At 49.9% G+C, this 25,196-nt stretch overlaps 1 protein-coding gene and 1 long non-coding RNA gene across 8 annotated transcripts in view; one reads left to right on the forward strand and one right to left on the reverse strand.

The window, feature by feature from the left end:
- Positions 1-24,341, reverse strand: part of VGLL4 (vestigial like family member 4) — a 115,897-nt gene extending 91,556 nt beyond the window's left edge. The window contains exons 1-2 of one of the 3 annotated variants that reach the window (XM_054697866.1): positions 24,037-24,341; positions 10,876-10,952 (exon numbers count right to left, since the gene is read on the reverse strand). In XM_054697866.1, the coding sequence (XP_054553841.1) occupies positions 10,876-10,939 (64 nt within the window). In that variant the 5' untranslated portion in view covers positions 10,940-10,952; positions 24,037-24,341. Of the gene's footprint in view, positions 1-10,875; positions 10,953-20,833; positions 21,167-23,062; positions 23,095-24,036 lie in introns of those variants that run through there. The other 2 variants (XM_054697899.1, XM_054697917.1) reach the window with 2 other exon arrangements.
- On the forward strand, positions 17,288-19,427 carry LOC119255623 (uncharacterized). 5 transcript variants are annotated; one of them, XR_008552843.1, is made up of 4 exons: positions 17,288-17,705; positions 18,566-18,652; positions 18,754-18,888; positions 19,119-19,427. It is a non-coding gene; the product is annotated as an uncharacterized LOC119255623 (long non-coding RNA). The 5 variants fall into 5 exon arrangements; XR_005127506.2 differs by having other exon boundaries at positions 18,828-18,888; XR_008552841.1 differs by having other exon boundaries at positions 18,828-18,888; positions 19,197-19,427.
- Positions 24,342-25,196: the final 855 nt, after the last annotated feature.

Below are 25,196 nucleotides of genomic sequence, written 5' to 3' on the forward strand. Positions count from 1 at the left end.
AGAGAATTCACCAGAGACAGAGCAGGGAGCAGAACAGGCAGAAGGACCAAATACACTACCGAGGGGAGCAGCGGGCAAGACAGGAGAGGTCTGCTGCTCCATGTGGGTAGCTCCCTGGCCAGGGATCGAACTGTGCCATGCTGCAGTGGCTGCGGACAGCTTCATTGTGCTGTGATGCAACCACTTGCGCCACCAGGGAGGCCAATGATAGATACTTCTATTATAGGGCAGCCCCGATAATGTACGGGTTGCCTGGCTGTGGGTCCTCACCCGCGCGCTTACAAGGGACTTATGAATACTCCACTACAGGCATATACAAAAGGTTAATAAAAGGTTTATTTACAAGGGAAAAGGAAATAAGGAAAATGTACAACTCAGGGAGAAAATACGGAAATAAAGTCTTCAATGCGTCCTACCCGATCCACCGACCTGGAAACCCAAAAAGCACTCTCCGAGCTGGCCGGATGCTGCTAACTGGTGGAGAGTCAAAATGGGGGACCCCTCCAAAGCTCACATGTCTGGCTTTATACCAGCCTGGCTGCTTAACCCCACCCTCAGGTCCCAGCCACCTTCCCTCTGGTGGATATGGGATTTGGAGTTCCCAGTGTCTTTGGCTTTGGCCTGGGGTGGGGGTGGAGTCCACAAAGCCTGTATGGAATTAGCTTTAGGACATCCTTTTCCCCCTAACACTTTTAATAGGAACTATTGTTTAGTTTATGTGGAATTTTAAAAATCTAGAGATTTTACCTAAAAATCCAGGTTTCTGTTTGTAGGAAGTCTGACATTTATATGTCCATGTAAAAGCAGTCAGCTTGAGCCAGTGGTTTGCTGGTGAATGGTAACAACAGGCCCTATGATGAGGGAGAATCGAAAGAACCCTGAAAACCAGAAGAGCTTTGCAAGGTGTAAACACTCTGCTATAGTTGACCCGATGTTCCCAACAAGCCGTCCAGTGGAAAATACACACCCTCAGCTCTCAGGAGCCGGTGCTGGTGGCTGCCTGGCTGAACAGGTTCCCCACTGCTCCCTGAGTCTTACACTTGGCTGCTTGGGGCACAGGTCACCAATCTGACCCACGTCCTTCAGTCCCTTTGTTAGGGGGGGTGGAGTCCGCAACCCGTTTTATATCAGGGTTGCCCTATAAGACCTTCACTCCTACAACTCCTGAACTAGACTGAAGTTGGTGGTGGTTCTGAGGACACTGTACAAAAACAGGTCACACAGCAATCATTGTTCAGACCTGAATGTTCCATGTTATAGGAGAGACAGTGATCAGCCATGGTTTGTGGGGAAAAGAGTGACTTCAAAGGATGAGCTGAGAACACATCTCCAACAAAGATGGTTGGTATGTACAGCTGTAAGGCAGGTTCTTGAAAACATTGTTTTACCATAACGTTGATGAGAAGAAAACAATACCAATCAACGTTTAAAGAAATGACATTTGTCAAGGATCTGCATTCATTACCCTGCCTCACTTAAAAGTCTTGGTTTCCAAGACCCTCTATACATTGAGTGAAGATTTACTGTACTGGGGATGTTCGCACAAGACACTGAACAAGACCATGATTCTGAGGGTGCTGGGAGGGGCTGGGGAGACAGGAGCACGCTGGGGACATTAGAAGACATGTACCAAAAGGGGGGGAAAACTTGATCCGAAGATTCTTAAATCTGATATTGTAAATTCAATTGCAAATGACATTAAAATAGCTCACAACATTTTCATGGGTGTTAAGGAAAAGCACAGCTTTTTCTAAAGATTGAGAAATATTCATTTAAAGGAAATATCACAAGCCATCCTCAAGAGTCTAAGAGCCATTCAGTGGAAGAATCTATTTTGAATATCCATTATGCTAATTAACAAGCCATTGTTTTCATTGTTTTCACTTCTAACATTTATTATGCTAATTTTATTTAATAGAAACCTATTAAAATAGCAGAGACATTTATAGTAGTTCTCTATGGAAGGGCGCCCCTTCTGATTAAATGCTAGGGTCTACCCAGGGAGGCAACCTTTGACTAAAGCAGCTGGCCACACCTGGAAAGGGTCTTAGGTAAGCTGGCAAAACTGGCCCCACCTGAGGATTTACGTTTTCATGAAGCTTTTTAAAGGTAAAATAGGCTAGGGGGAGAGAATATTCAAGGCCATTGTTCACAAAAGGGAAATACCTGAAAGTATAAATACTACTAGTGACCCCGACCTTTAGAAAGGGCAGTAAATTCAGCCCTCATTTTGCAAATCAAAAGGCAGCTGGTAACCTGGGGTCTGAGAAGATAGCTCTGCAAGAGCTCCTGACTTCCTCCCAGGAGTTGTCTGCACTGGTGGACTATGGCGGCTGCCCAGTCATTCCAGGAATTCTGAGGATTACAGCCAGTGATGGGGGGCTGGGGGAGAAGGGGCACCTGAAGCTTTTTTTAACTTTAATCTTGAATTAGGCATCCAACTTCTTCAAGCCTCATTTCTTTCTCTGATGCCTCCCTGTAAAGAGCAGGAATGGACCACAGTGCAGGTTTTCTGATCCCATGCAGACCGGGTAAAGGAGGAGTTAGAGTCCTCAGTAGTTTTGCAGATCCTTTATTGGGGTTCACCAGGCATATGGCAGGCAAGGGTGCTGGCTGGGGGCTGGGAGGCTGGCAGGCCTCCCAGCAAGTCTTCACTCTATCTGGGCTCTCTGGCGTTCTTTCTGCTGCTTCTCGGCTTCTCTTTCGGCTTCTGCTTCGGCTTCTGCTTCGGCCTCTACTGCTGCTGCTGCTACTGCTGCTGCTACTGCTGCTGCTGCTGCTGCTGCTGCTGCTGCTGCTGCTACTGCTGCTGCTGCTGCTACTGCTGCTGCTGGTATCCCTGTGACGCCGCCCTTAAAAAGCACAGTCTTAGCTCAGCTGAATCCCATCTACCTATGCCCATACCCTGCTCCAGGTGCCTGCCATCAGGCATGCATTCAGGACAAGGATCCATCATCTATCCTGATGGCGGAAAGGCAGAAAAGCCTGACATTTTCTTTACCCTACACTCCAGCTCAGTCCATTGCAAAGGTTCCTGTTATAAGCATCAGGAAAAGGTTTTACAAACTATGAAGTATTACCATGAGGGATACGGTCCTCCTTTGAAATCGTACATGAATAGTAGTAATGTTAGGGGGAAAAGGATGTCCCAAAGCTAATTCCATATAGGCTTTGTGGACTCCACCCCCACCCTAGGTCAAAGTCAAAGACACTGGGAACTCCAAATCCCATCATCACCAAAGGAAGGTGGCTGGGACCTGAGGGTGGGGTTAAGCAGCCAGGTGGATATAAAAGGCAGACACGTGGGCTTTGGGGCTCCCCTATTTTGGCTCTCGGCCAGCTCGCAGCGTCCGGCCAGCTCTGAGAGTGACTTTGGGTTTCCAGGTCGTCGGATTGGGTAGGACGCATTAAAGACTTTATTTCCCTATTTTTTTCCCTGAGTTGTACATTTTCCTTATTTCCTTTTCTCTTGTAAATGAACCTTTTATTAACCTTTTGTGTGTGTGTGTGTAGTAGAGTTTTCATAAGTCCCTTTAAAGCGCGCGGGTGAGGACCCACAGCCAGGAACCCGTTTTAATATCGGGGTTGCTCTATAACAGCTATAGTTACTGATAATTAGAATGAGTCATTTTTGCTAGCGTTAAATAAATTCCTTAGAGTTGAACCTTTCACTCCTGCCGTTATTTTATTACTAACAGATGGTTACTAAAGGCCAGCCATATGCTCCGAATGGCATATGCCTGGGATGCAAAGCAATGTGGACCATGACTTGCCCTGAACAGGTCTAGGGTCCAACGTGCACGGGTGAGGACCACAGTCAGGCAACCCATTTTGTATCGGGGCTGCCCTATAGCAATAGAATCTTAGGTCAAGTCCAGCCACCTAACCACGCCAACTCCTCCCACAAGGCCTCTAAGCTTGGCCAGCTGGTCCCTACTTGAACCTCAGGGTACTGAGGGATGGGCACTTGATGATGCAGCCCTTGTGAGCCAGAGCTCCTCTCCTTGTGTCACTGGGAGACATCCAGGGAAAGAACACTCAGTATAAAGAGAAGATCCCTGGACACAGGTGAGAAAGCAGACAGGTAGTTCCTGGTATGTGTCAATAACCGCCCTAAATGATGGGCTGAGCGCAGCTGTAACTCCATGAAGGGGGGGGGAGTGGGGGGCCTCCATGCTCTGGGCCCCACCTGAGGAGGGGTGGAGCTGAGCGGGAGGAGAACCAGAAGTCTTAGAAGATGACTGGGAGGAGACATGTGGAGCAGAGACATGTGAAGAAGTCCCACTTTGGACTTGCACCAGGGACATGGAAGGACATAGGGGACATGGAAGGAGCCACGTGGAGTATAGATGTACAGAGACACTTGGAAAAGACAGGGTGAGAGGCCTGTGGGGAGGCTGACAACGGCAGCTGTTACCCCATTTGTATTTTGATTGTGCTCCTTTCCTTCCAGACTTGACTGGCCCCTTTGGCCCTTCCCTACATGGGTCCCCACCAGAAGGTGCCTTAGACTGTGGCAGCTTTCAGGCCTCAGTGGCCCTGCTTTGGGTCAACCCTGTTTGGACATTTACCCACCAGGGGATGGGTAACTTGGGGTGTTTTACTGGAATATTATTAGCCTTTCTTCTCTATGTGCACTAATGCTATTAAAGTCCTTTCACACTAAGAGAATGCTTTGTCTTTACGCGGCAGATGGAAGGGCACATTTAGAGCGTGCAGGTTGGGGGGCCCAGGGTGCCCCTCACTCTGGACACTAACAGAATTACTTGATGTTTTGGAAATGTTCCTTCATTTTCCAAATGAAAATCTCTCAGCTGACTTATTACTGGAGGTCGTAGCTACAGGAGTAGGGGTTTTGGTTTTGATTTTCATTAGCAGTCAAGTCTTACATGTGCTCCCTGAAAAGACATGAGGCTGGGAAATTAAGGGTTCAGGCTCCAGAGTCTGGCTGCTTGAGCTCATCCCATGAAACGCTTAGTGTCCTTGGGCAAATGATTTAAGCTCTGTAGGCCCAGGGTTTCCTCTTCTGTAGTGGAACTGATTACAATACCTACTTAACCGGGCTGCTGTAAGAACACAAGGTACTGCAACAAGCGTCCCACTGAGCTGCACAGTTCGGTGCTCAGGAGTCTCAAGAAATGTCACTCATTTTGTAACAGGGTGGTCCCCAGGAAAGGGGGAGGTTTCAGGTTCCCTGCCCCACCCAAGGGAGGGTGGAGCTGAGCAGGAAGAGAAGAAGCTGCAGAGGAGACTGAGGAAAAGAGGAAGCAGGATGGAGCCAGAAGGACACCTGGAGGAGGCACGTGGAGCTGACAGACATGTGAAGAAAATGCGCTTGCCTTTTGGTGGTGGACTGGGTGACACAGATGTGGGTGAGAGACCCGTGGGGAGGTGACAATGGCAGCTTTTATCTTGATTTTGATTTTGCTCGTTTCCTTCTGGGCTTGTCTGGTTGTTTCTGATCCTTTTCTGTGGGTCCCCACTGGAAGATGCTTTAGACTTGTGACAGGCTTTGGGGCCTTGCTCTGGGCCAATCCCATTTGGATAGATTTTTACTCACAAGGGGATGGGTAACTTGGGGTACTTGATTTAGAAACTATATTCTTTGCCTTTCCTGTATTGTTCCCTAATTGTATTAAAGTTCCTTCTCATAAAAGTCTCATGTTTTGTGTTGATGCGGCGGATGACGGAACCCATTTAGAATAGGCAGGTTTGCCGGGTCTGGGCTGCCCCTCTCCCTGCCCTGTAACAATTTCAAAGAGAATCTTTTTTAAAAACTTGAATCAGATGCCTACTGCATAGCCAAGCACTGGCATTTGATTTCAATGACTGTGTTTGCATTTTTCCCTCTAATGAGAAAAGGACAGAAACCAATCTAATATGTGATTGAGACATCCGCACCAACATATGCCACCCTAGTCTGTACAACAAATTATTTTACAGAGTTTGCAAAGATAAAAGGGTGGGGAGAGGGCTGCATCAAAGGACATGGGGCAGCAGGAGAACTGAAGCCACGTTGCTCACCTGCAGGCAGGTGTGGCAGGGGTCACAGTGCATGTCCTGGCTAACTTCTACTGGTGAAACTTCAATTACAGGCTCACGTTCTGGCTATGAAGTTGCAAAAGAACTATGAGCATCAAGATTTTATGCCCAGCTTTATGTGTCTATATATTTATATATACTAAATATAACCATATTGTGATTATGTAAGAATTTCTCATTTGTAGGAAATACATGCCAAAACATTTTAGGAGTCAAGAAGCAGAATGTCTCTTTCTTACTCTCAAATGTTTTAGGGAAAACAAACACATTTGTTCACACATACACACATATATGTGTTTTACATAAATATATATGGGGGAGAAAATGAATGATAAGAGAAATGGGAAGAAAATAAATAACTTATGAATCTGGTTAAAGGATACACAACAGCCAAGGACTTAGTTTCTCATACCTGAAAGGACCAGCCCCTCCTCAGAGACAGATGCAGACCCAGACCAGTGACTCATCTGGAGGAAGGGACCCCCCACCACCACCACCATCTGCATCACCTGGGACAATGTTCTCAGCATGCTTACCAGTTCCTCCTCTCTTTGGGAACTGCTGCCACATCCATGCCTCGGGCATGGTTGGAAATGCACAGTATCCCTCTTGAGTGTTTTAGGATAAAGGATAAAAATCACGAATACAATGATGGAAGCCATAAAATAAGGCCACCGATGGTGAGATCACTCAGTCCTGTCATTCAGCTCTGCCAGGCAGGACTGGACACAAGTATGGTACAGCTAGGAGCACCCTTGAAGTAACCTGGAAGCTAAACAGATTTAACACAAGGTGGAGAGACCGTTTTCTTGAGCTCTGACTCTAACTACCAGGAATGAACAACACAGGCTCAGAATGGAGTGGAGCCACCTCTAGTGGGTGGGTGCTGGAGAGTGGGGAGCTTCTGTGAGAGAATAGTATGACATCATTCCTCTCCAGTCACTGACACATATCCCAGCAGGTCTGAACACCACTGTATTTTCATGACCCACATGTTAGTCAAATCCCCCTAGCCCATAAATGCAGCAGCCAGGAGTAAATTTATCCAACTAAGGAGAAGAGAAGCAAATCATCATTTTTGTTTCTACTGCAAGTCCTGATTCATTTGTGGATACTAAAATCAAGCCAATGAGTCATGACCCAACTGTTACTTAGATGAAGTAAAATACAAAGAATAATGCCAGCATATCAAGTTACACTTTGCAAAGCTGGATAAGTGCTGCTTCATGAAGCTTTGGTATCAGTTGCTTTGCTACATGAACCCAACGGTTTCAATACGCTTTCACTCTGTGCCATGGTCTACTCTGAAAGCCACTGTATCAGATGCTGGGAGGAAAGAGAAGAAAGAGAAAAAATAAAAGCCTGAGTATGCCCGCCTGCCTACTCCCGCAGAGCCAAGTGCAGGTGAAAGCACCAGAACCCAAGCACAAAGCACCTGGTTTGCATTATTGATGCAAAGGCTGACAAAAGGTGAATATGACCTTGGAGGAAAAAAAAACCTGAAAAAACTGTGTGACAGCAACTGATTATTAAACAATGGGCTTCCTATATCCATAAAAATATCCCACACATTTGGGTCTGCAAAATAAAGGCTTAAGAATTCCTAAACTTCCTAAGCAATCCTAGGAATGCTTCATTCGGAAGGATTATGTTAATTTATGCCTCCCCCATGAGTCAACTTTCAATGGTCTTCACTAAAAAGCCAAGGAGGCGTGTCCAGGGTGGAGGACAGGAACCACCACCTGCAGCGCTGCCTTCTAGCTCTTCTCTCTACACCACTCGCACCAGCTTCATCTGGCTTTTTCTAATCACGAGCACATTCATCACACCAGATCGAAAGTACTGCCCCCTCTACCCAAACCTTCAAAACCAAGGAGAGGAAAAAGTTCAAAGATGTCTGTAATCTCAATCATGAGCATGTGGGGTGCATTTGAGACCCTTCTCAAGGCAGTGCTCTTAAAATGATTTTAACCTGAACGAGGAAGTCAGCCCCAATGCAGGAGATCTCATCAGAAGCTACAAGAACGAAATTACCAAAAATGAAACCTTTTAACATCACAGTAAAAGTAAGTATCCTGTTAAAGATGCACCAAGGGTTTGTGCGGAAACTGGCCCAGTTTGACTGTTAAAAAAACAGTCTTGGAGAAAGGCTGGGTCTTCACCAAACCAGCATCAATGACCAGGGAGATGAGAGGTTCCTCAGCCCCAGGAGCACCAGCAGCTCACACATCTTTCCATCAGGTACCTTCCAGGACTCCCCTGAACAATGATCCAGTCTAGTCTCCTGGGCACAGGAATAATTATTTTAAGCAAGTTTATTCCTTCTAGGCCATCCAGATAAGTAACTATTGTGTGACTACAAAACCACGTTTCACTATTGACTGCAGCACCACAGTGTCCTATAGAGATAACTCTTCTATCCTCCACTACAGACACAGTGAAGCCTAAGGCCCTTGGGGATTATATGCTCAAATCCTACTAGGTTCTGTTCCCTTCAAAACGCTGAAACAATAACATCTTCCAAAATGCCCACATTTCCCATTCTCCAGGAGCACAAGGAGAGTCATTTAGGTCACTGACATGAGTTGGGAAACTGATCTCAAGTAGTAGAACATTTTTCTGTTTGTAATAAGATATCCAAATCAGATTACATACACAAAACATTTTTAGAGTGTTGGTGAGAATGTTAAGTGTAAGAGCAATTTATAACAAAAGCTAAAGCACAATGCATCTGGGGCAGAGAAAGCTGAATCAGGCTGAAAAAGCCCAGATAGGTCTTAAGAAATAACGAGAGACTTGGTACTTGCTGCTCAGCTTTGTCTCCAGGTAACAAAGTACAGCACCCGGCGACTGTGATGGTTCTGGTCTTACAGGTATATAAATCCTATTTTCAAAATACTAAACGCTGGGGCCTCCCTGGCAGTGCCGGGGTTAAAGACACAGAGCTATCAAGCTATCTCCAGCCACTGCAGTATGAGTTCGATCCCCGTCAGGGAGCTAAACCACATGGGGCAGCAGCCCTCTCCTGTCTCGCCCGCTGCTCCCCTCAGCGGTGTATTTTAGTAGATCTGCCTGTTCTGCTCCCTACTCTGTCTCTGGGGAATCCTCACCCCTCACACCTCTGGCGTACACCCCAGTTTTACACACATAAATAAATAAATCTTTAAAAAAAAAAATACTAAAGGCTGCATCCAACTCAAGGAAGGTAAGAGCTCCTCTTTCCTCTGGGCAGGATCATACTATTTCTATGAAAACAGCTCTCCCCAACTGCAGGCTCCCCAGGAGGCCACAGGCTCTCCTGTTCCATGTTTTATAGAGAAATGAATCTATTCACAAAGCAGCTCAAGAGCTCCCTGAAGGCAGGGGACTGGTCCTTGTTTTTCTGTGTTTACCCCTCACTCAGAAGGGTCACCGGGTGGGAATCCACGCAGGCCCCCAACCTGCTGGGGTCAGCCCAACAGGGGGACCCTGAAGCTGAGCTCCTAGAGAGAAACCCCCCAGAAGGCAACAGAGGTAGCAGAGAGACTTGGCCCGGAGGCCATCCCTTCTAGTTTTCATTTGTATTAACAGTGTTTTCTTTTTCTGATCTAAGTAAACGTGGGCATTACAAAACAGAGAAATTCGAAATACTGTCATTTATATAAACTTCTATGTAAATTAACTGTATGAACGTTGAACAGCGTTTATATCTAGCTATTCACCTCATAACATGTACTGCAATCTTAAAGGCAGAAAGGCAATGTTTTGGTGTTTAGTTAAAGCCCATTGACTGAGCCGCCTTTTGGGAGCTCAGTGTCCTTGGGAAGACGGCAACCTGCCTGCGATTTGCTTGCCGTAGGAAAGAGTACAGCCTCCCACCAACCAAAAGCTAAAGAAATAAGTAAGACTGGCAGGAGAAAAAATAAGTGCAGTAGTCAGCCGGCCCGCCCAGTGGGGAATAGGGAGAAGGGGGGAATGGGCTGATGACACAGAAGCTGAGTCTATCGAGTCAGAGACAGCTAAGCAGGTGTTATTTCATGCAACTAAGGAGGAAAAGGATATCAGAGAAATGAATCTGACCGATGAGTAGAAAGGGAAGCCTTACAGCGTCAGGGTACACGCTTTCCTGCCTGCCAATTATTCAAAATCTGAAAAGTAGCTCATCTTCACTTAGAATGTATTTAAAAAAAAAAAAAAAAGCTCATCCTTATATATACGTTACTAGTATCTCAGAGCTCAGAGAAAAAACATCAATTTTGTTCCCACATAAAATAGTCACTCTTGCAAGCAATTTGAATCTTGAAAGAGAACACCGAAAAATAAATACACCTAAGACTAAGGCCAGGAGCACCACCCTAATACCTGTGGGGTGACCTTCCAAGGTCAGTGACCCCATCAGTGTTATGTTCCCCCCACCCCGCACGACATCTGCTCTCTCTCAGCAGAAATGGTTCTCAGGGATGTGTTCCATGACAGCCATTACACATTCCCTGTAACAAGAATATTCTTGGATGATTATCTTGAGTTTTCTGCTATCCACCAGGACATATCTATTTAAACTTCCAGAGACACATCAGGGACCTGCATTCAGGATCCACCAGCACAAGCTGCCAGGGGAAGGACATCCTGGAGTTAAGAGCACAAGCCTCACTACCCACAGGTGATGTTTACAGACTTACATGTTCTGGCACTTAAAAATAAAAATAAGGATGCCCAGCTGTTACCTCTGGGGGAAGTACCCAAAATCAATGGCACAGAGCCACAAAGTCAGGTCAAGCAACACATCATTTTGTTACAGTGTGGGAGGCGAGGGGTGCAGGCACAGGTGAAAAAGCACTCAAGTGCCCAACTTACGTTTTTCATCATCAGCATGCACCAAAGAGGCGGCCCTGGACAGGACATCCAATGGTGTCTCCATCCCTGATTGGAGCCTAAAATGAAGAGAGAAGAAAAAAGAATTTAAATAGAATTCAAGAGACTCAGAATTCTGGCAGTTAACTCTTAGAGTGAATCCCCCACCAAATGCACATCACTCCAAGGAAGCTGGATTTCTTCCCATCTGGCGAAGAAATCAACTGTACCTGGCCTGGGAAGTTTGGGAAAAGGGTTCCATTCCATTCCATCGCACCCGCTTAGCTAAACTTTTGCTGATTTCGGGAAGCAGCTTGGTTTGCATCAGAACCGCAAGGAAGACTCTTGTTGAGTATTCATGCCCGTGTCACCTGTGCTTATAAAGGTTTACGTACATGCATAATCAACAAGCCCAGTGGAAATCCTTACTTCTAAATGCTGTGTTTTGTAGTCTACTTACTACCAGCACCACCTATCACCAGTTTATCTGGCGCTATGTTTCTTAATAAACCTGGGTTTAAATTTTCATCATTTTCTTATCGATAAAAACAAAAATTGCAAAAAGATTTTAAGATGGTAGAAAATACAAAACCAAGTTGCTTTTGCCCAATTTTCCTTTTCTGGAGTATTTAAACACTCACAGACACACACAATCACTGGGAAAATATGCACACCCTATTCAACACCTGGGAAAAATTCCTCCTTAACTATACCCATTTAAATGCACCAGGCAATGGCTCAGCAGTGCCCAGCACTAAGAACCCACCACACACTGCAGCTACAAGCCACAGCAGATCAGCTTTTCTTTAAATAGACCTAACTCAGGTCTCCAAAGGAATATCAATTCTTGATCTTGCAGTGTGACTTCATCCGATACACGCTAAGCATCTGAGGAGTGTGGAGGCAGCAAAAGAAGCGAAGTCTGAAGTTCTCAACATACTTAGACATGCCTACAGGAAATGTCATTTTTCCAGTATTTTGGAAATATCTCCCCAAAATGTTTTGCATTGGGTGTTTCATTTTTTTGTAAGAAAAAAAATTTTTCTAAGGTAAGTTAGTTTGGGAAACACAGGTGTAAACCAATCAAAGCTACCCTCCTTCCTGTGCACTTGATTCAGGGATACATCTTACGCAGGGGGGCAAAGGCCATGCAGATGGTGGCCCCATATACTGGGCATCGCTCAGACTTCACTAGCCATCCTGTTAACCTGAGACAGCACTTAGGGAACCATGAAGGAAATCATACATTAAGGCAGATCTGTGCAGAATTCCAAGACAATTATAAACTAAGCCCTGTGGATTCTGAAAAAGCTTCAGGAGAAAGGAGAACTTGAGTCAAGTTTCTCAAGAATGAATATGGGAAGCTCTTCATAAGGGAAAAACATGAGCAGAACTGATTCATGAACAAGTTGCCCAAGTGGGTCAGAAAGAAAAATTAGGGCTATAGGAAGGCAGAGACAAGGAATTCTTGTCTGGGGACCCTGTAGAAGGACATGGTTTTAGGAGATTAGGGCTAAATTCTGGACATGTTAAGGAACCCCTGAAATCTCTGGAAATCATTCAGCATTCTTTGTGTTCTACCTGGTGCACAGGATGGAGAAGGGTGGGTCTGCAGACAGGGATGTCTAGGGCAGGGGGGCAATTTGAGAGACACAGGTGGATCACAAGCAGAAGGGAAGGGGGTGTCACAGTGGGATTAAGAGCAACTGCCAACACGAGAATGACTGCTGGGAAGGGCCCAAGTAGTGAAAGGAGTGTTAGGAAGACTTGGGGGGCGGGGGCGGGGGGGGGGGGAGGCCAATGACTGTCAGAAACCAAAGCCAAACAGATTCCTGTGCTCCTCCCACCCCCCTACCCCACAGACAAGGAAAGTGAAGAGAAACCAGAGGTATAAGAGAAAAAATAATAAGCACTCACAGCCCTAACCTTTTTTTTTTTTTTAAATATCATACTATTTTATCTTTTTTTTCTTTTTTTTTTTTTTATAGAGGCATGTTTTATTTATTTATTTTGTTTGTTTTTTTGTTTATACATGCACTGGGTACAGTCAGAAGCGCGGGAGGGTGAGAGAATTCACCAGAGCCAGAGCGGGGAGCAGAGCAGGCAGAAGGACCGAAGTACACTGCTGAGGGGAGCAGCGGGCGGCAGGAGAGGTCTGTGCGCCATGTGGGACCCTCCTCCAGTGGCCGGGGAGCAGCCAGGGATCGAACCGGCGCTGCAGAGGCCGCGGGCAGCTTCGCAACCCAGCGCTCAACCGCTGCGCCACCGGGGAGGCCCAGCCCTAACCTTCTTAAGACTGAAAAAATCATCTCATGAGAGTAAGGGTTTGTAAAGTTGTTCAAAAGTGGGCCTCCCCTGGTGGGTGGCGCAGCGGTTGAGCGCTGGGCTGCGAGGCTGCCCGCAGCCTCTGCAGCACCGGTTTGTTGCCGGGCAGCCGGTAAGGTCCCACAAAAAAAAAAAAAAAAAAAAAAAAAGTTGTTCAAAGGTGGAGAAAGCAAAGGTCTGGAACAGACTGATAGGAAAAGGTGCGCTGGACTCCCAAGAACTCAGTTCTATTCTCTTCGCCCCAGCCAGTTTCCTATTCAGCAAGATTTGGGTTGAAAGTCTTTTAAGTAAATGCTGATAAGCATTCTCTATAATGCAGTATTCAGACAAACCGTTCAGAAAGTGATTTCCCCATTCAGCTGAAGGACAATGCTTTCAAACTCAAACTCAAGAAGACACACAGCAACATACATGCCTTAAGTGATGTAGTGTTTCACACAGAAGCCAAACATTTAAGCACAAAGATATCAAACGACACAGAGAAGCAGTCCCAGAGTTCTAGCATCATGAAGATTAGATATTTAAGTTTGTTCAGTTACTGTGAAATCTAAACTCCCAAGAAACTTAAGTTCAAAGTAGGGAGATAAGAGATTAAGTGTTAAGGTCCACCTACAAAGGCACCTGCCATCTGCTGCGCCCTTACTAATGAAGCCAACCAGTTTTATTACACAGTTATTCTGAGTTCCGCAAAGAACGCAGGAGAGGTAGAGGCGAAGAGAGATACGCTCCCTGTATTCCAAGGAGTGAAGATCTTGTTCGTGAAACTAAAGCATAAGGGACAGGGTAACAACAGGCAAGTGTGAGAAGATGAGACAAAACTTAATTGGAAACAGCACTGTAGACTGTGTGATAAGAGCCATCAGCATCGGCTAAAGTGCTGACTTTGTAAACATCGACTATGTGTGTGCATATGTGACTGCACATGTGTGTGCGCTTCTGTAAAGGGCTGGACTGGCCACAGTGCAGGTTTTCCTGATCCCATGCAGACCGGGTAAAGGAGGAATCAGAGTCCTCAGTAGTTTGCAGGTCTTTTATTGGGGTTCACCAGGCATATGGCAGGCAGGGGTGCTGGCTGGGTGCAGGCCTCCCAGCCCCCAGCAAGTCTTCACTCTATCTGGGCTCTCTAGCGTTCGTTCTGCTGCTTCTCGACTTCTCTTTCGGCTTCTGCTGCTGCTTTCTTGCTGCTGCTGCTGCTGCTGGCGTCCCCCCCGTGACGCCGCCCTTAAAAAGCACAGTCTTAGCTCAGCTGAATCCCATCTACCTATGCCCACACCCTATTCCAGGTGCCCGCCATCAGGCATGCATTCAGGACAAGGATCCATCATCTATCCTGATGGCGGAAGGGCAGAAAGCCTGACATTTTCTTTACCCTACAGCTTCCAAAGCCACTTCAAAGCTTTCCTTCCCTGGGATCTCTTCTGCAGGCAGTCCCTCTCCTCCCTGACCGCCCTGACTCAACTGGCTCACACTGTGTCTGAATATTTCCTGGTTGTGGGACCCTTCTTAGCCTGACAGGTACAGTCATGTTGGATCAACAGCCTGAGGGAGGCAGAGGCAGGAGAGTGAGTTTGGGACAGGGAGTCCGACACCAGCCTGGTCGCAAGTGAGAATCCCTGCTAAACAGCAGCAGACATTAAGTCTGGTTGCTCTGGGTGCTGGAGATGCAGAAAGGAAGCAAAAGCTAACCTGTAGGGGTGGATGGTCAGGCCTGAGGGCGAGGGTGAAGACCCACTGGAGGCAGGTCATTTGGGAAGCATCTGTAGGGCCAGGTGTGAGATAAGGACAACAGGGGCGGTGCAATCCTACAGGTGGGAGATGAGGACCAGGGACCAATTATTGTTGGGACCAGCCAACAAACCCAATAAAACATAAAAGGGGAGAAGGGAATGAAGGTTACAGAATTTGGTGAAGAGTCATACACACCAATAGCAAATTAGCATGAGGATGAGTTATGATTTAAGAATGGGGCACAGCTGCTTCCTATCCATGTGATCCTAAGAAGTGACTTCACCCCATACGTCTGCCTGTAAAGGGGGATTTTGTATCACCTCCCTCACAGGGTGTAATGAGTGGGCTTCATATATATTAAAATATTTGTCAAAACATATACAAACATGTTAATTAAATAAGTTGCAGATGACAGTGTGTGTATTTTAAAGAGACAAGGTGCTGGCTGCCACTTTGGCATCATGCAGGAAGATTTCTCCGAGGAGGTGAAAGGAAGCTCTCGCCTAAAGAATGAGAGGAAATTGCCTTGGGCCAGAGGCAAGGGTAAGGGAACAGTCAGCATTTACCAAAAGTCAGGACAGCTGAGGGCAACCAGCATCAGGAACATAGGGCCACAATGAGTGGGAGCAGGAGGGGAGCAGGCGGGGCTCCAGCCAGGTGAGAGGCCCTTACAGGGCCCCAAGAGCTGAGATTTTATTTTACTAATGTAAAATCCAAACGCAAAGCCCTTGATTAATCTTAATAGTTGAAAGCAGGGAGGTGACTAGTCTGGTTTACTTTCTACCCTTATAAACTCTAAATCACCCACTACCTCTTGCAGAAGATCAAGCAGCATCCACAAAGTATATCTAAGTACATCCCATCAGGGACTTCTCTTTTCTCTGGTAATGTTTCATTAAACCCAGTGATAACCAGAAATACGATCACTTGAAATGCTGACATGGGAGCAAGGTAGCGTCGTTCAAGTGAGGGGAATGCATGCTGGGACAGGCAGGTGCATCTCTAGGGGTTCTGCTGTATCACAGCCCATCCCTGGGTCACTGTTCATCCACCTTATGGTCACCCTCAAATATGAACATGACTCATGAAGAACAGAACGTGCTGTTTTGTTGTATTTCAAGCAATGGTTGTGTATTTTCCCTGCCAGCCCACATTCCTTTCCTCAGACCCCTTAACCCCCGATAACATGCTTCTTCCAGGTAGCTCGATGTTGAGAATTAAGGCATAAACGATAGGTATCCATTCCAAAGCTACTAAAATATAGGGGCATTCCATGCTGGAGGTAAGTTTGGCCTTCCACAGAGGCCTGTCCCTTTTTGACCAATATGAGGACAAGAATGCCTCTCTGGGAACAGAATTACGGGGTGTATTTGATTATTTTTTTCCAGGCAAGGGAATGGAATTTCAAGATATGGAACGCAAAGCCTTCCAAGGGGAGTACAAGGTGAAGGCCACAGCACCCGACCTGCCTCCCTCCACAACTCTCCCAGAACAGCGAACTTCAGTGCAACTGAGGAAAGAGTGTGGACGTGAAGCAGCGGAAAGTTACGCTGAAGATGGAAACCAGGGAAGGGGGTTGGGGAGGGTCACAGCGCACCTTCTGACGCTCCCGCCACACTGTCACTTAGGCAAAAGCCGGGCTCCCTGGTGGCATCCCAAGGCCCAGATGCACACGCGTCCACATGCCGCCTCCCGGCTGGCCCGTTCCAGCCGTCCATACCGTCAGGACCACTTCCCGGCCCACGCACCAGGCCTGGCCCGTGCCTTTGCCGGCGGTGAGGACGCGCCACTTCCCGGCCCTCACGCGCGGCGCGGGGCCTTTGGCCGCCAAGAACGGAGAGGCTCTCGCCGTGTCTGCTTTCTGAGGGAACACAGCGCAGGGCCCTGACGGCGCAGGGACAGCATCTCAGCGCCCGGAGCAGCTCCCTACACCGAGAGCCGAACGCACGGCGTCCTCCGGGCCGGCTACCTGGCTCCGGTAACTGCCACGAAGCCGCCGACCACTCCAGCGGGCTCCCCCGCGCGGGCAGCTGAGGCCCTGGCGTCGCACACGTTCTTCCCGGCCACGGCCCTCAGGGCGTCCCTCTCAGCGCTTCTGAGTAAAAGTCTGGTGCGCGCGGGAAGCCCCGTCCCGGCTCGCTCTCCCACCCCCCCTTCAGTCAGCGGGCGGGCTCTGGCCCAGGGGCGCGCGGTCCGGCCCCCAGGCCACGTCTCCCGTCTCCCGCGTCGAGGAACGGGTCGCAGCACCGCGCCATCCGCCCGCCACGCGCTGGCGCGGGAACAGCGTCACGCAGGCGCCGCCGCGTCAGCACACGTGAGACGCGCCTGCGCAGGCGCCACCAGCGGCCGACGCGCCCACTGGCGTCCTCAGCAGCGGGAGGACCGGTGCCCAGGCGAGCAGGGCTTCCGCGGCGCTGAGGCTGGGCTCCAGGTCTCCGGGCTCACTGCGGGGCCAGGTTTCCTCTCCCCGAGCTCTGGGTCAGAAAAGGCGACCAGAACCACCGCTAAGCCCCGCGTCCTGCGCGGCCCCCACCCCTGGACACAGGTGACCGGCGGAACCCGAGCGTTTCTAAGGGAGACAAGCCCTCTCCTCCCGGGAACCTGGGAACACGCCAGAGCTGCCTTTGTAACCACACAGGCGTGGAGTCACCTGAGCAGGAACCGGGAAGAAACCTCACACCCGACGGCCTGGCCTGCCAGTGGAGCGAGCAGGGAGACCACAGAGGAGAGGACCGGGCACAGCTCCACGGGTCCTGAGGCCTTGGGGCTTCCAGAACAGGGTGGGTGTTGGATGGGGGGTCAGCCCCCCACCCCACCCCCGTGGACAACTGCAGCGTCAGTAAATGATAGTTTCAAGTTTGCACCTTATTGTCTGAATTGCTCACCACCTTCAGTTGTGCGCCACATTGCTAGACAGCAGTTAGCCCTTATTCAAAAGTCCGATACATGCTTTCAGATCTGGGTCTCAATGATTGTTAGTCAAACACGATTCCAGTCCCCGAAAGCCAGACGACCCTCAGGCGAGCTGATTAGAAAGCCCTGGGGGAGAGTGTTACAAACATTTTTACAAACATGTTACTTAAGTAAAGTCTTTAAAAAAGTCTTTCAGGGCCTCCCTGGTGGCGCAAGGGTTAAGACACAACCTATGAAGCTATCCGCAGCCACTGCAGCACAAGTTCTATCCCCAGCCAGGGAGCTACTCACATGGCGCCGCTGCTCCCCTCAGCAGTGTATTTCAGTAGATCTGCCTATTCTGTTCCCCACTCTGTCTCTGGGGAATCCTCTCACCCCCCACACCTCTGGCCTGTACCCCAGTTCTTGTATGCATAAATAAATCTTAAAAAAAAATTCTGTCAGTCGTCATACTACCAAAGACACAACCCAAACAAATGAGCCCTCTGCTAGCCCAGCCTGTCCTTTCCCAGGCCTGTGTGGCATGGAAGCTGACCCTCCTCATCATGGTCTGATGTGCCAGGCATGAGGTCAGGAGAAGGCTTATACACAATTCCTTCTACACAAAACCATTCCTGAAAATTCATTAGAAGGCCAAATGTGTGAAATTTCCAGAGAAATTCCAGAGAATTTCCAGAGAATTAAGAAACTTCCAGAGAATTGAGTATTTTGTGTAAAATCCCATTAGGTTTCTTTCAGGTGCTTGCTGACCTCAAGCATAAACCCAGGAGCTCCGTGGCCAGTCTGTCAACGTCCTAGAAAACTAAAGAAAGTGGTAAGCTGGCACAGGTGTGTGCCCTCCTGTAAGGGCATGATGCTCGCTGTGAAACCCTGGGGGGTTGGGGGGAAACAGCCACCAGTCTCTTATCCTCCCAGGTGGGGCACATTCAGCATCAAGAACAAGGGGCACCAACTCAACTCTGACCCCTGTATGTGTCTGCCTTCAACAGGAAGCCTGAGGCCCTGTTATCCTGTGCTGAATGAGGGGCACCACTCTGGATAGGATCTCCAGTGAGTGCTCACCTCAACTACTTAGGTTTTCTGATGCTAGAATGCTTGACTATGGAGCTTCTCAGCCCCAGAGGGAGTGGGAAGGGGGTGCCAGGGATGTGATGTTCACTCCTCTTGACCAGGCTGGTGCAGGAGCTGCTAGAGAGTGGGGGTGGGGGGAGGGTGCCACCTTACAGTGACCAAGACCCTCTGTTACCACGCCCCGCTGAGGTGTCCTTGTAAACGTGCAGATTCATACAGCATATGAACTGACCACGTGCCAGTCAAGGGCATCTTGACTGGCTTAAAGCTGCAAAACCACACTACAGGTACAGTGCATCTCATGGTCTTTATTAGAAGCTGCCCAACATTGGCGTGAAATCCCTACTGCTGCCTGGATTCACCCATTTCCCTACCGTGCCCCTGGAAAGTAACCGTATCATGGACCTGCACCAATACCAGTGTGTCCAAGGAGGAAGAATAAAATGCAAATCCAGATTTACAGAGCAGACGACCAGTTCCCACTATTTTTCAACACTGGTCAAATAAAAATGAACTGACCTTTCTTATATTTAGGCTATTGTGAGTGCCTCTCCATTTTCGACACCTCAGCCTTGTACAGCACTGCATATAAAATCAGAGACACCTTTTTTTTTTTCATTTTGAGTTTTTGCTGGACATACCTCAGAATTCCCTATTCACAAGTATTGAGGTGCCTCAACCTCTCAAGGACCCCTTGCCCCTGAGAATGAAACATGAATTTGCATCATAGTCCAAGCTGGCAAACTCCCAGACTCCCCACATCTAACTCTCCACTGTTCCAAAAGCTCAACTCTCAACCTATCAACAGCCTAGACAGTCTTCTATCCCAAGATCCATTGTGTCATTAGAAGAACACAAGTTAGGGCCTCCCTGGTGGCTCAGCGGTTGAGCGCTGGGTTGCGAAGCTGCCCGCAGCCTCTGCGACGCCGGTTCGCTCCCCGGCTGCTCCCCAGCCACCGGAGGAGGGTCCCACATGGAGCGCAGACCTCTCCTGCCGCCCGCTGCTCCCCTCAGCAGTGTACTTTGTCAGTCTGCCTGCTCTGCTCCCCGCTCTGGCTCTGGTGAATTCTCTCACCCTCCCGCGCTTCTGACTGTACCCAGTGCTTGTATAAATAAATAAATAAATCTAAAAAAAAAAAAAAAAGAAGAACACAAGTTACTGGCATCAGTCGATGCAGTCGAGTCCAGTTATTCATGGTGACTATGTCCTCTGAGTCCTCGAAGCCCGAGGACACTGAATCAGGCAACACCAAGCCCCTGCTCCCGGGGAGGTAGAGGGTAGGGCTCCTTCTAGTCCCTGGCCACATTCTCTCCAACTGATGCAAACAAACTGTGTTTTATGAGTGGTTCTGTTTAAATATATCTTATTTACTCTCGATTGTTGACTCATTAATACTGAATTCATGGCCATGGGCACTATAGTCCATGCCGGATAGATCTTATCTATCACATGTATTTTCTCCGCAAGCCCCAACTCACTCTTGGGAACAACAGACAGCACTTGGGGTATGATGCTTGGGGGCCATTTTAAACAGTTAAACCTCCAACCAAAAAACCCCAAATGAGAACAACATGTAGAACAACTAAGTAGACAGGAAAGTACTTGCTGAGGGTAGGAGAGCGGATTCACTACCTTGCTCGACCTCAGCTGGGAATGTGCACACTGGGCACATTGCAGGTAATGGCAAAAGTGCTGCCACAAACTCCAATGAGCAGACAAATTCCCAAATACAGAATCCACAGGCAATGCGGATCAATGGCACGTCTTTATCCCACCCAAAGCCAGAGACAGAGAAAGGTACAAGGTTTTCTACTACAATCTACAAGGCTCTCCTGCTTTGCAAAAGAGCTATTATATTGAATCCCAGGTAGAAAGTATTTTCATGGCTTCAGCACCTCCCACGCAGCCTCCTTCCTGTCCTACCTTGGCAGTTTACACTCTTCAGATCAGGCAGTCCAATTTTCTAAGTTGTTTTTTGTTTTGTTTAATGTGGACAGACACTAAAAAGGTCACAAACTGATGAGCAGAATTGGCTCCGCTCTTCTGTTAAGCTCCCACAAGGACTTCATTAACTCAGGTAGGCTCCCTAAAGCAATCACAAATGAGCCTCAGTTAACATACCTCACCACAAATGAACACAAAAACTTTGCCTTACCAGGTTCTCAGACCTGCAACCCCTCAGCCAACAGTGGACATACCATCCCACTACTTTACATTGTCACTTTCTCTTGTCTTTTTACCTCCTGAATATACAACTTTGATTATTTTAAGTCATATTCAAAGTTGCAAAACTACTTTTATAATTATTATTTTATTAAGGCAAATTAAAAGCTGCAACAGCAAAGCCAGCCAGGAGAGATACCTGGAAGAGACACAAAGTAAAATCCTCAAGTTTGTTTTGGCAACCAGCAGCAGCTGGTAACAAGGCAGACTCCATAAGGAGTTAAAAGGAATTTCCCATTATAGAACTTTATCTAAAGTGGAACATTTGAAAGCTTCGGTTTCATAATTAGGTCTGTAAGAAGGGTTAAAATCTTAAGGAAGGTACAGTTATTCAAAATCAGTTGAGGGAACTGGCAATGACTGTGTTTATGAAACTCTAGAATCTTCAAAGACTTTTGTAAACAACATAACACAAAATACTTTTCAAAGCACGTGTAACCCCTGAAACTCTGTGGCACACTGGAACAGAGATTATCACCTTCTTACAGAAGAAAATAAAACACAAAATTTAAGTCGAGGTAAAATTTTCTGGTCACCAACTTAGTGGGTGAGAGGTAGGACTTGAACTCAAGTCACCAGAAATAAACCAGAGCTGTTTTGACTACAACATTCAGAGTTTTGGAATGTGGTTCATGGCTATTTATAGCAGAATTATCTTCTTAATTGTATTGTGTTTTGGTCAACATAAAAATTAGTTTGCATTCCCTTCCAAAGGCAGGCTGCCCAGAAGTGTGAAAAAAACTGTGGTGGTAAGGGAAATCAGCCTGGAATTAAAATCGTGCCAAAATTAAACAACACATTGAGGGGTTTACATCATTTCTACCACAGGAGAGGGAACTTTTCAGCCGATGAAACAGAAAGGCACCAAAACACACACACCCAGCGTCTGAAGGACAGGACAGCAAACTTCCTAGAGAAGTGTTTTTAATTATTTACAATTAGTACATTGAGATTTAGAGATGATAGATCCCTTGTTCCAAGATCACGCCGCCAGCTCGGCCTTAACTGGGCATGACCCCAGCGCTCTGTCAACTACCCACGCCGCTGCTCTCCCAGCTGTGCGCGCTCTCGCTGCAAGCAGGAAACAAGGAACATTACAAGTCTGTGGAGCTAAGCCTGGTATGCTCAAGTGGTATGCAAAACTGACCTTCAAATACTAACAGGAAAATTAACATTGATTGTGCGTCTCAGCGAGTTCAGAGGAAGCAGACGCGAGCCTCCTTTTTCCTCAAGGGCGGCTTAGCTTGGAAAGACACTCGACAGGAGAGAGAGGACCTTCCAGAGGGGCAGCGGGCTGCAGATAAAAGCTAGATGGGCCGCCTCCATCCCCGCCCCCCAGGCTGCTGGTTCTTATTAACCACAGAGAAGGAAATACAACCAGCAAACATACAGCACCAGTGATCAAAGTGAAGCCCGATTTTTTAATCAACTGGCTCAAACAGACGAGCATGTGCCGGGAGAGCGCCTACAGACTAAGTTCCCGGCCCAGCCAGCGCTGTCACCCTGGCCCGGGACACTCCGAGGACCGTGAGACGAATCAGAGAGACCCGAGGCTCAACACAAAAGGACAAGCCCTCGGGTCCCCAGCGAGGCCTGCACCGGGGCAGGAAGGGGGCGCAGCTGATTTGGGGAGGGGGCAGGAAGTACCCCCAGAGGACAGAGGCCGCCCCAGGTGCCGGGCTCGGCCCTCCCCGCCGGCCGCCACCGCGGGGCCCGCGCCCCTCCCCGGCCCAGGGCGCATTCCACTCGGCACCCCTCCAGGGGCTGGCCCGCTCCCTCCCGAGCCCAGTCCCCGGGCTTCCCCGCGGAGCCGCCAGCGGCCCGCCGGGACCCAGCGCCCCTCGCTCCAGGAGGAAGCCCGAGGCCGGGTCCGAGGCGGCGCGCCCCGAGGCCCCGCCGGCCCGCCCCGCCCGGGTCTCCCGCACTCACCGCCGGGCGGCTCTGGCGCGCCCGCCTCGGGCCGGCCGGGCCCCGCGGGGGGCGGGGGGCGGGCGGGGCGGGACCGCCTGGCGCGCGGGGCGCTCTCCGAGGCGCGCGGACGCCCAGGCGCGCTCCCGCCCGACGCCCCCTCGCGCACCCAGCGGCTCACGGGGCGGCGCGCGCCGGGCCGGCACCGCGGCGGACGCGAGCGCGGGAGCGCGAGGAATCCTTGGAATGAGGCGCCGCCCGCGCCGCCCCGCGCTCCGCCGGGCTCCGCCGGGCCCGCCGGGCCCCGCCCCCGCCACGCCCCTCGCCCTCGGCAGGTGGGGGCCGCGCCCAGGTGAGCCGGGCGGGGCGGGGCCCTCCGCGCCCCGAGAGGCCGGTTCGCCCTCCCCCGCCCGCCACTGCCCCGCGGGGCCGACGCGCTCGGGTTGCGGCCGGCCGCCGCGGGCCTGGTGCGCGCTCGGCCTCTCCAGCAGGCGCCAGTGCCCTGGCGCGGGGCCACGCCGCACGCGCGCGCCCCCCGCACCGCGCTCCCGACCCCCAGGCCCCGCCGGGGGGACACACCTTCAGGCACAAGCCCCGGCGGGCTTGCGCGCGCCCGGGTGCCCGCCGCCGCGAGGACGGCACGCTCCCCACGCGCGCCCGGTGGGCACGACACGCGTGGGGGGGCCGGGGGCGCGGGACCCGCCGCCCCTGACCGCCGCCCACAGCCTGCCAAGTGCCGGCGCCTTCGGGCCGGACCTGCAGCACCTTCTCCGCGGGCACCTCGGACCCGCGCCCCCCGCGCCGACCTTGGGCGAGGCGGCGCACCCCACTCCCGCGCTCGGGGGCCCGCGCCCTCGGCCCCGCGCGGGTCACGCTGCCTTCAGCCCCCGGGACTCCACGCTCCCCGGGACGCCGAGCCGGGGCACGGTCGCGCCCTCCAGTTACCCGCACACACCCAAGCCACACGGCGCAGACAGGCCGGCGGCCACACGTACCTGAAGGTACAGGTCACACTCCTGGAGGCGGGCGCTCAGGTGCCGCTGCGCTCAGAACGGCCGCTGCAGTCCCCGGCGCTCAGACGCGGCTGGGTTTCCTCCCATCACAGCATCTACACTCCACACACACACGCACCCACACGCACCCCGGGCGCGCGGCAGCGTCCTTGCTCCCCCTCCCTCGCCTGGAGGAGGAAGTCCTAGTAAATCAAAACAGTGTGGGGGAAGGAGCAGAGGAGGAGGGGCAGGAGAGCAGAGTGGAAAGAGACCCCTCCAGCCGCTCACACACCAGTGTTTGCTGTGTTTGGCAAACTCCTGGAGTCCACAACCCCTTCAGCTCTGAGGAGTGCCCGGGAGGGCGGGAGGGTGGAGGTGAAACATTTCTAATTGGTGCAGGTTCTTATTACAGCGGCAGCGCAGACATGTGACTATGAAAAGAAAGGCCTGTCTTTAATTTTTTCCTGTCATTCTCGGGAGATTAGGTGGTGGGGGTAGAGGGGCGGAGGCCTGGACTCCCCCGTCCCCGGCAGCCCTGTCCCATTGTTTTCTCATACTGCCACAATTAAGAAAACATTTGCTTAACATATCCAGCCGCTAACTTCATAAAATAAATAGTCAGAGACTGGACTTCCTCTGGTTTCCTTTAAACGACTTCATGTTGCTTGCCTTCTGGCTGTTCTCAAACCTCAGTAATTGTTAGGAGCCCCCTACTAGCGCGGCTTTCCCCGGGAGAGGGCTTCCCAGCAGAGAGGGGATGCTGCAGTACAAAGAACCAACTTACATTAAAGCTGGGAAATGCTTTGAGTTTTCAAACTATTTTCCCATCTCTGGGTTCATGCCATCCTCCACAGCATGTTATCTCATTTGATTGGGGCCCCTTTCCAGTAGCAGGACAGGTGTTAACACTTCCACTTTACAGGGGATTCCACCCTGCGCCGAGAGCACAGTGGCTAACCTGAACCAGAGCTTGAGTTGCTGGTCCCTCAAGTGCCTCCAGTGCACTCAGAGCCCTTGTAAAGGGGCAAGTGACAAGCAGACTCCAGCCCAGCTGCCTCTCCTTTCCTGGCTCCCTGGTGAAAGGCCACAGAGTAAAGCTAAGGAGGTTCCCAGGCTCCCCAAAGATATTTTTGCTCAGGCACCATTTTAGTTCATCTACAGTC

This window comes from Talpa occidentalis, unplaced genomic scaffold (assembly GCF_014898055.3).
Source record: "Talpa occidentalis isolate TD23 unplaced genomic scaffold, MPIMG_talOcc4v2.1 talOcc4.10, whole genome shotgun sequence".
Taxonomy (NCBI): domain Eukaryota; kingdom Metazoa; phylum Chordata; class Mammalia; order Eulipotyphla; family Talpidae; genus Talpa; species Talpa occidentalis.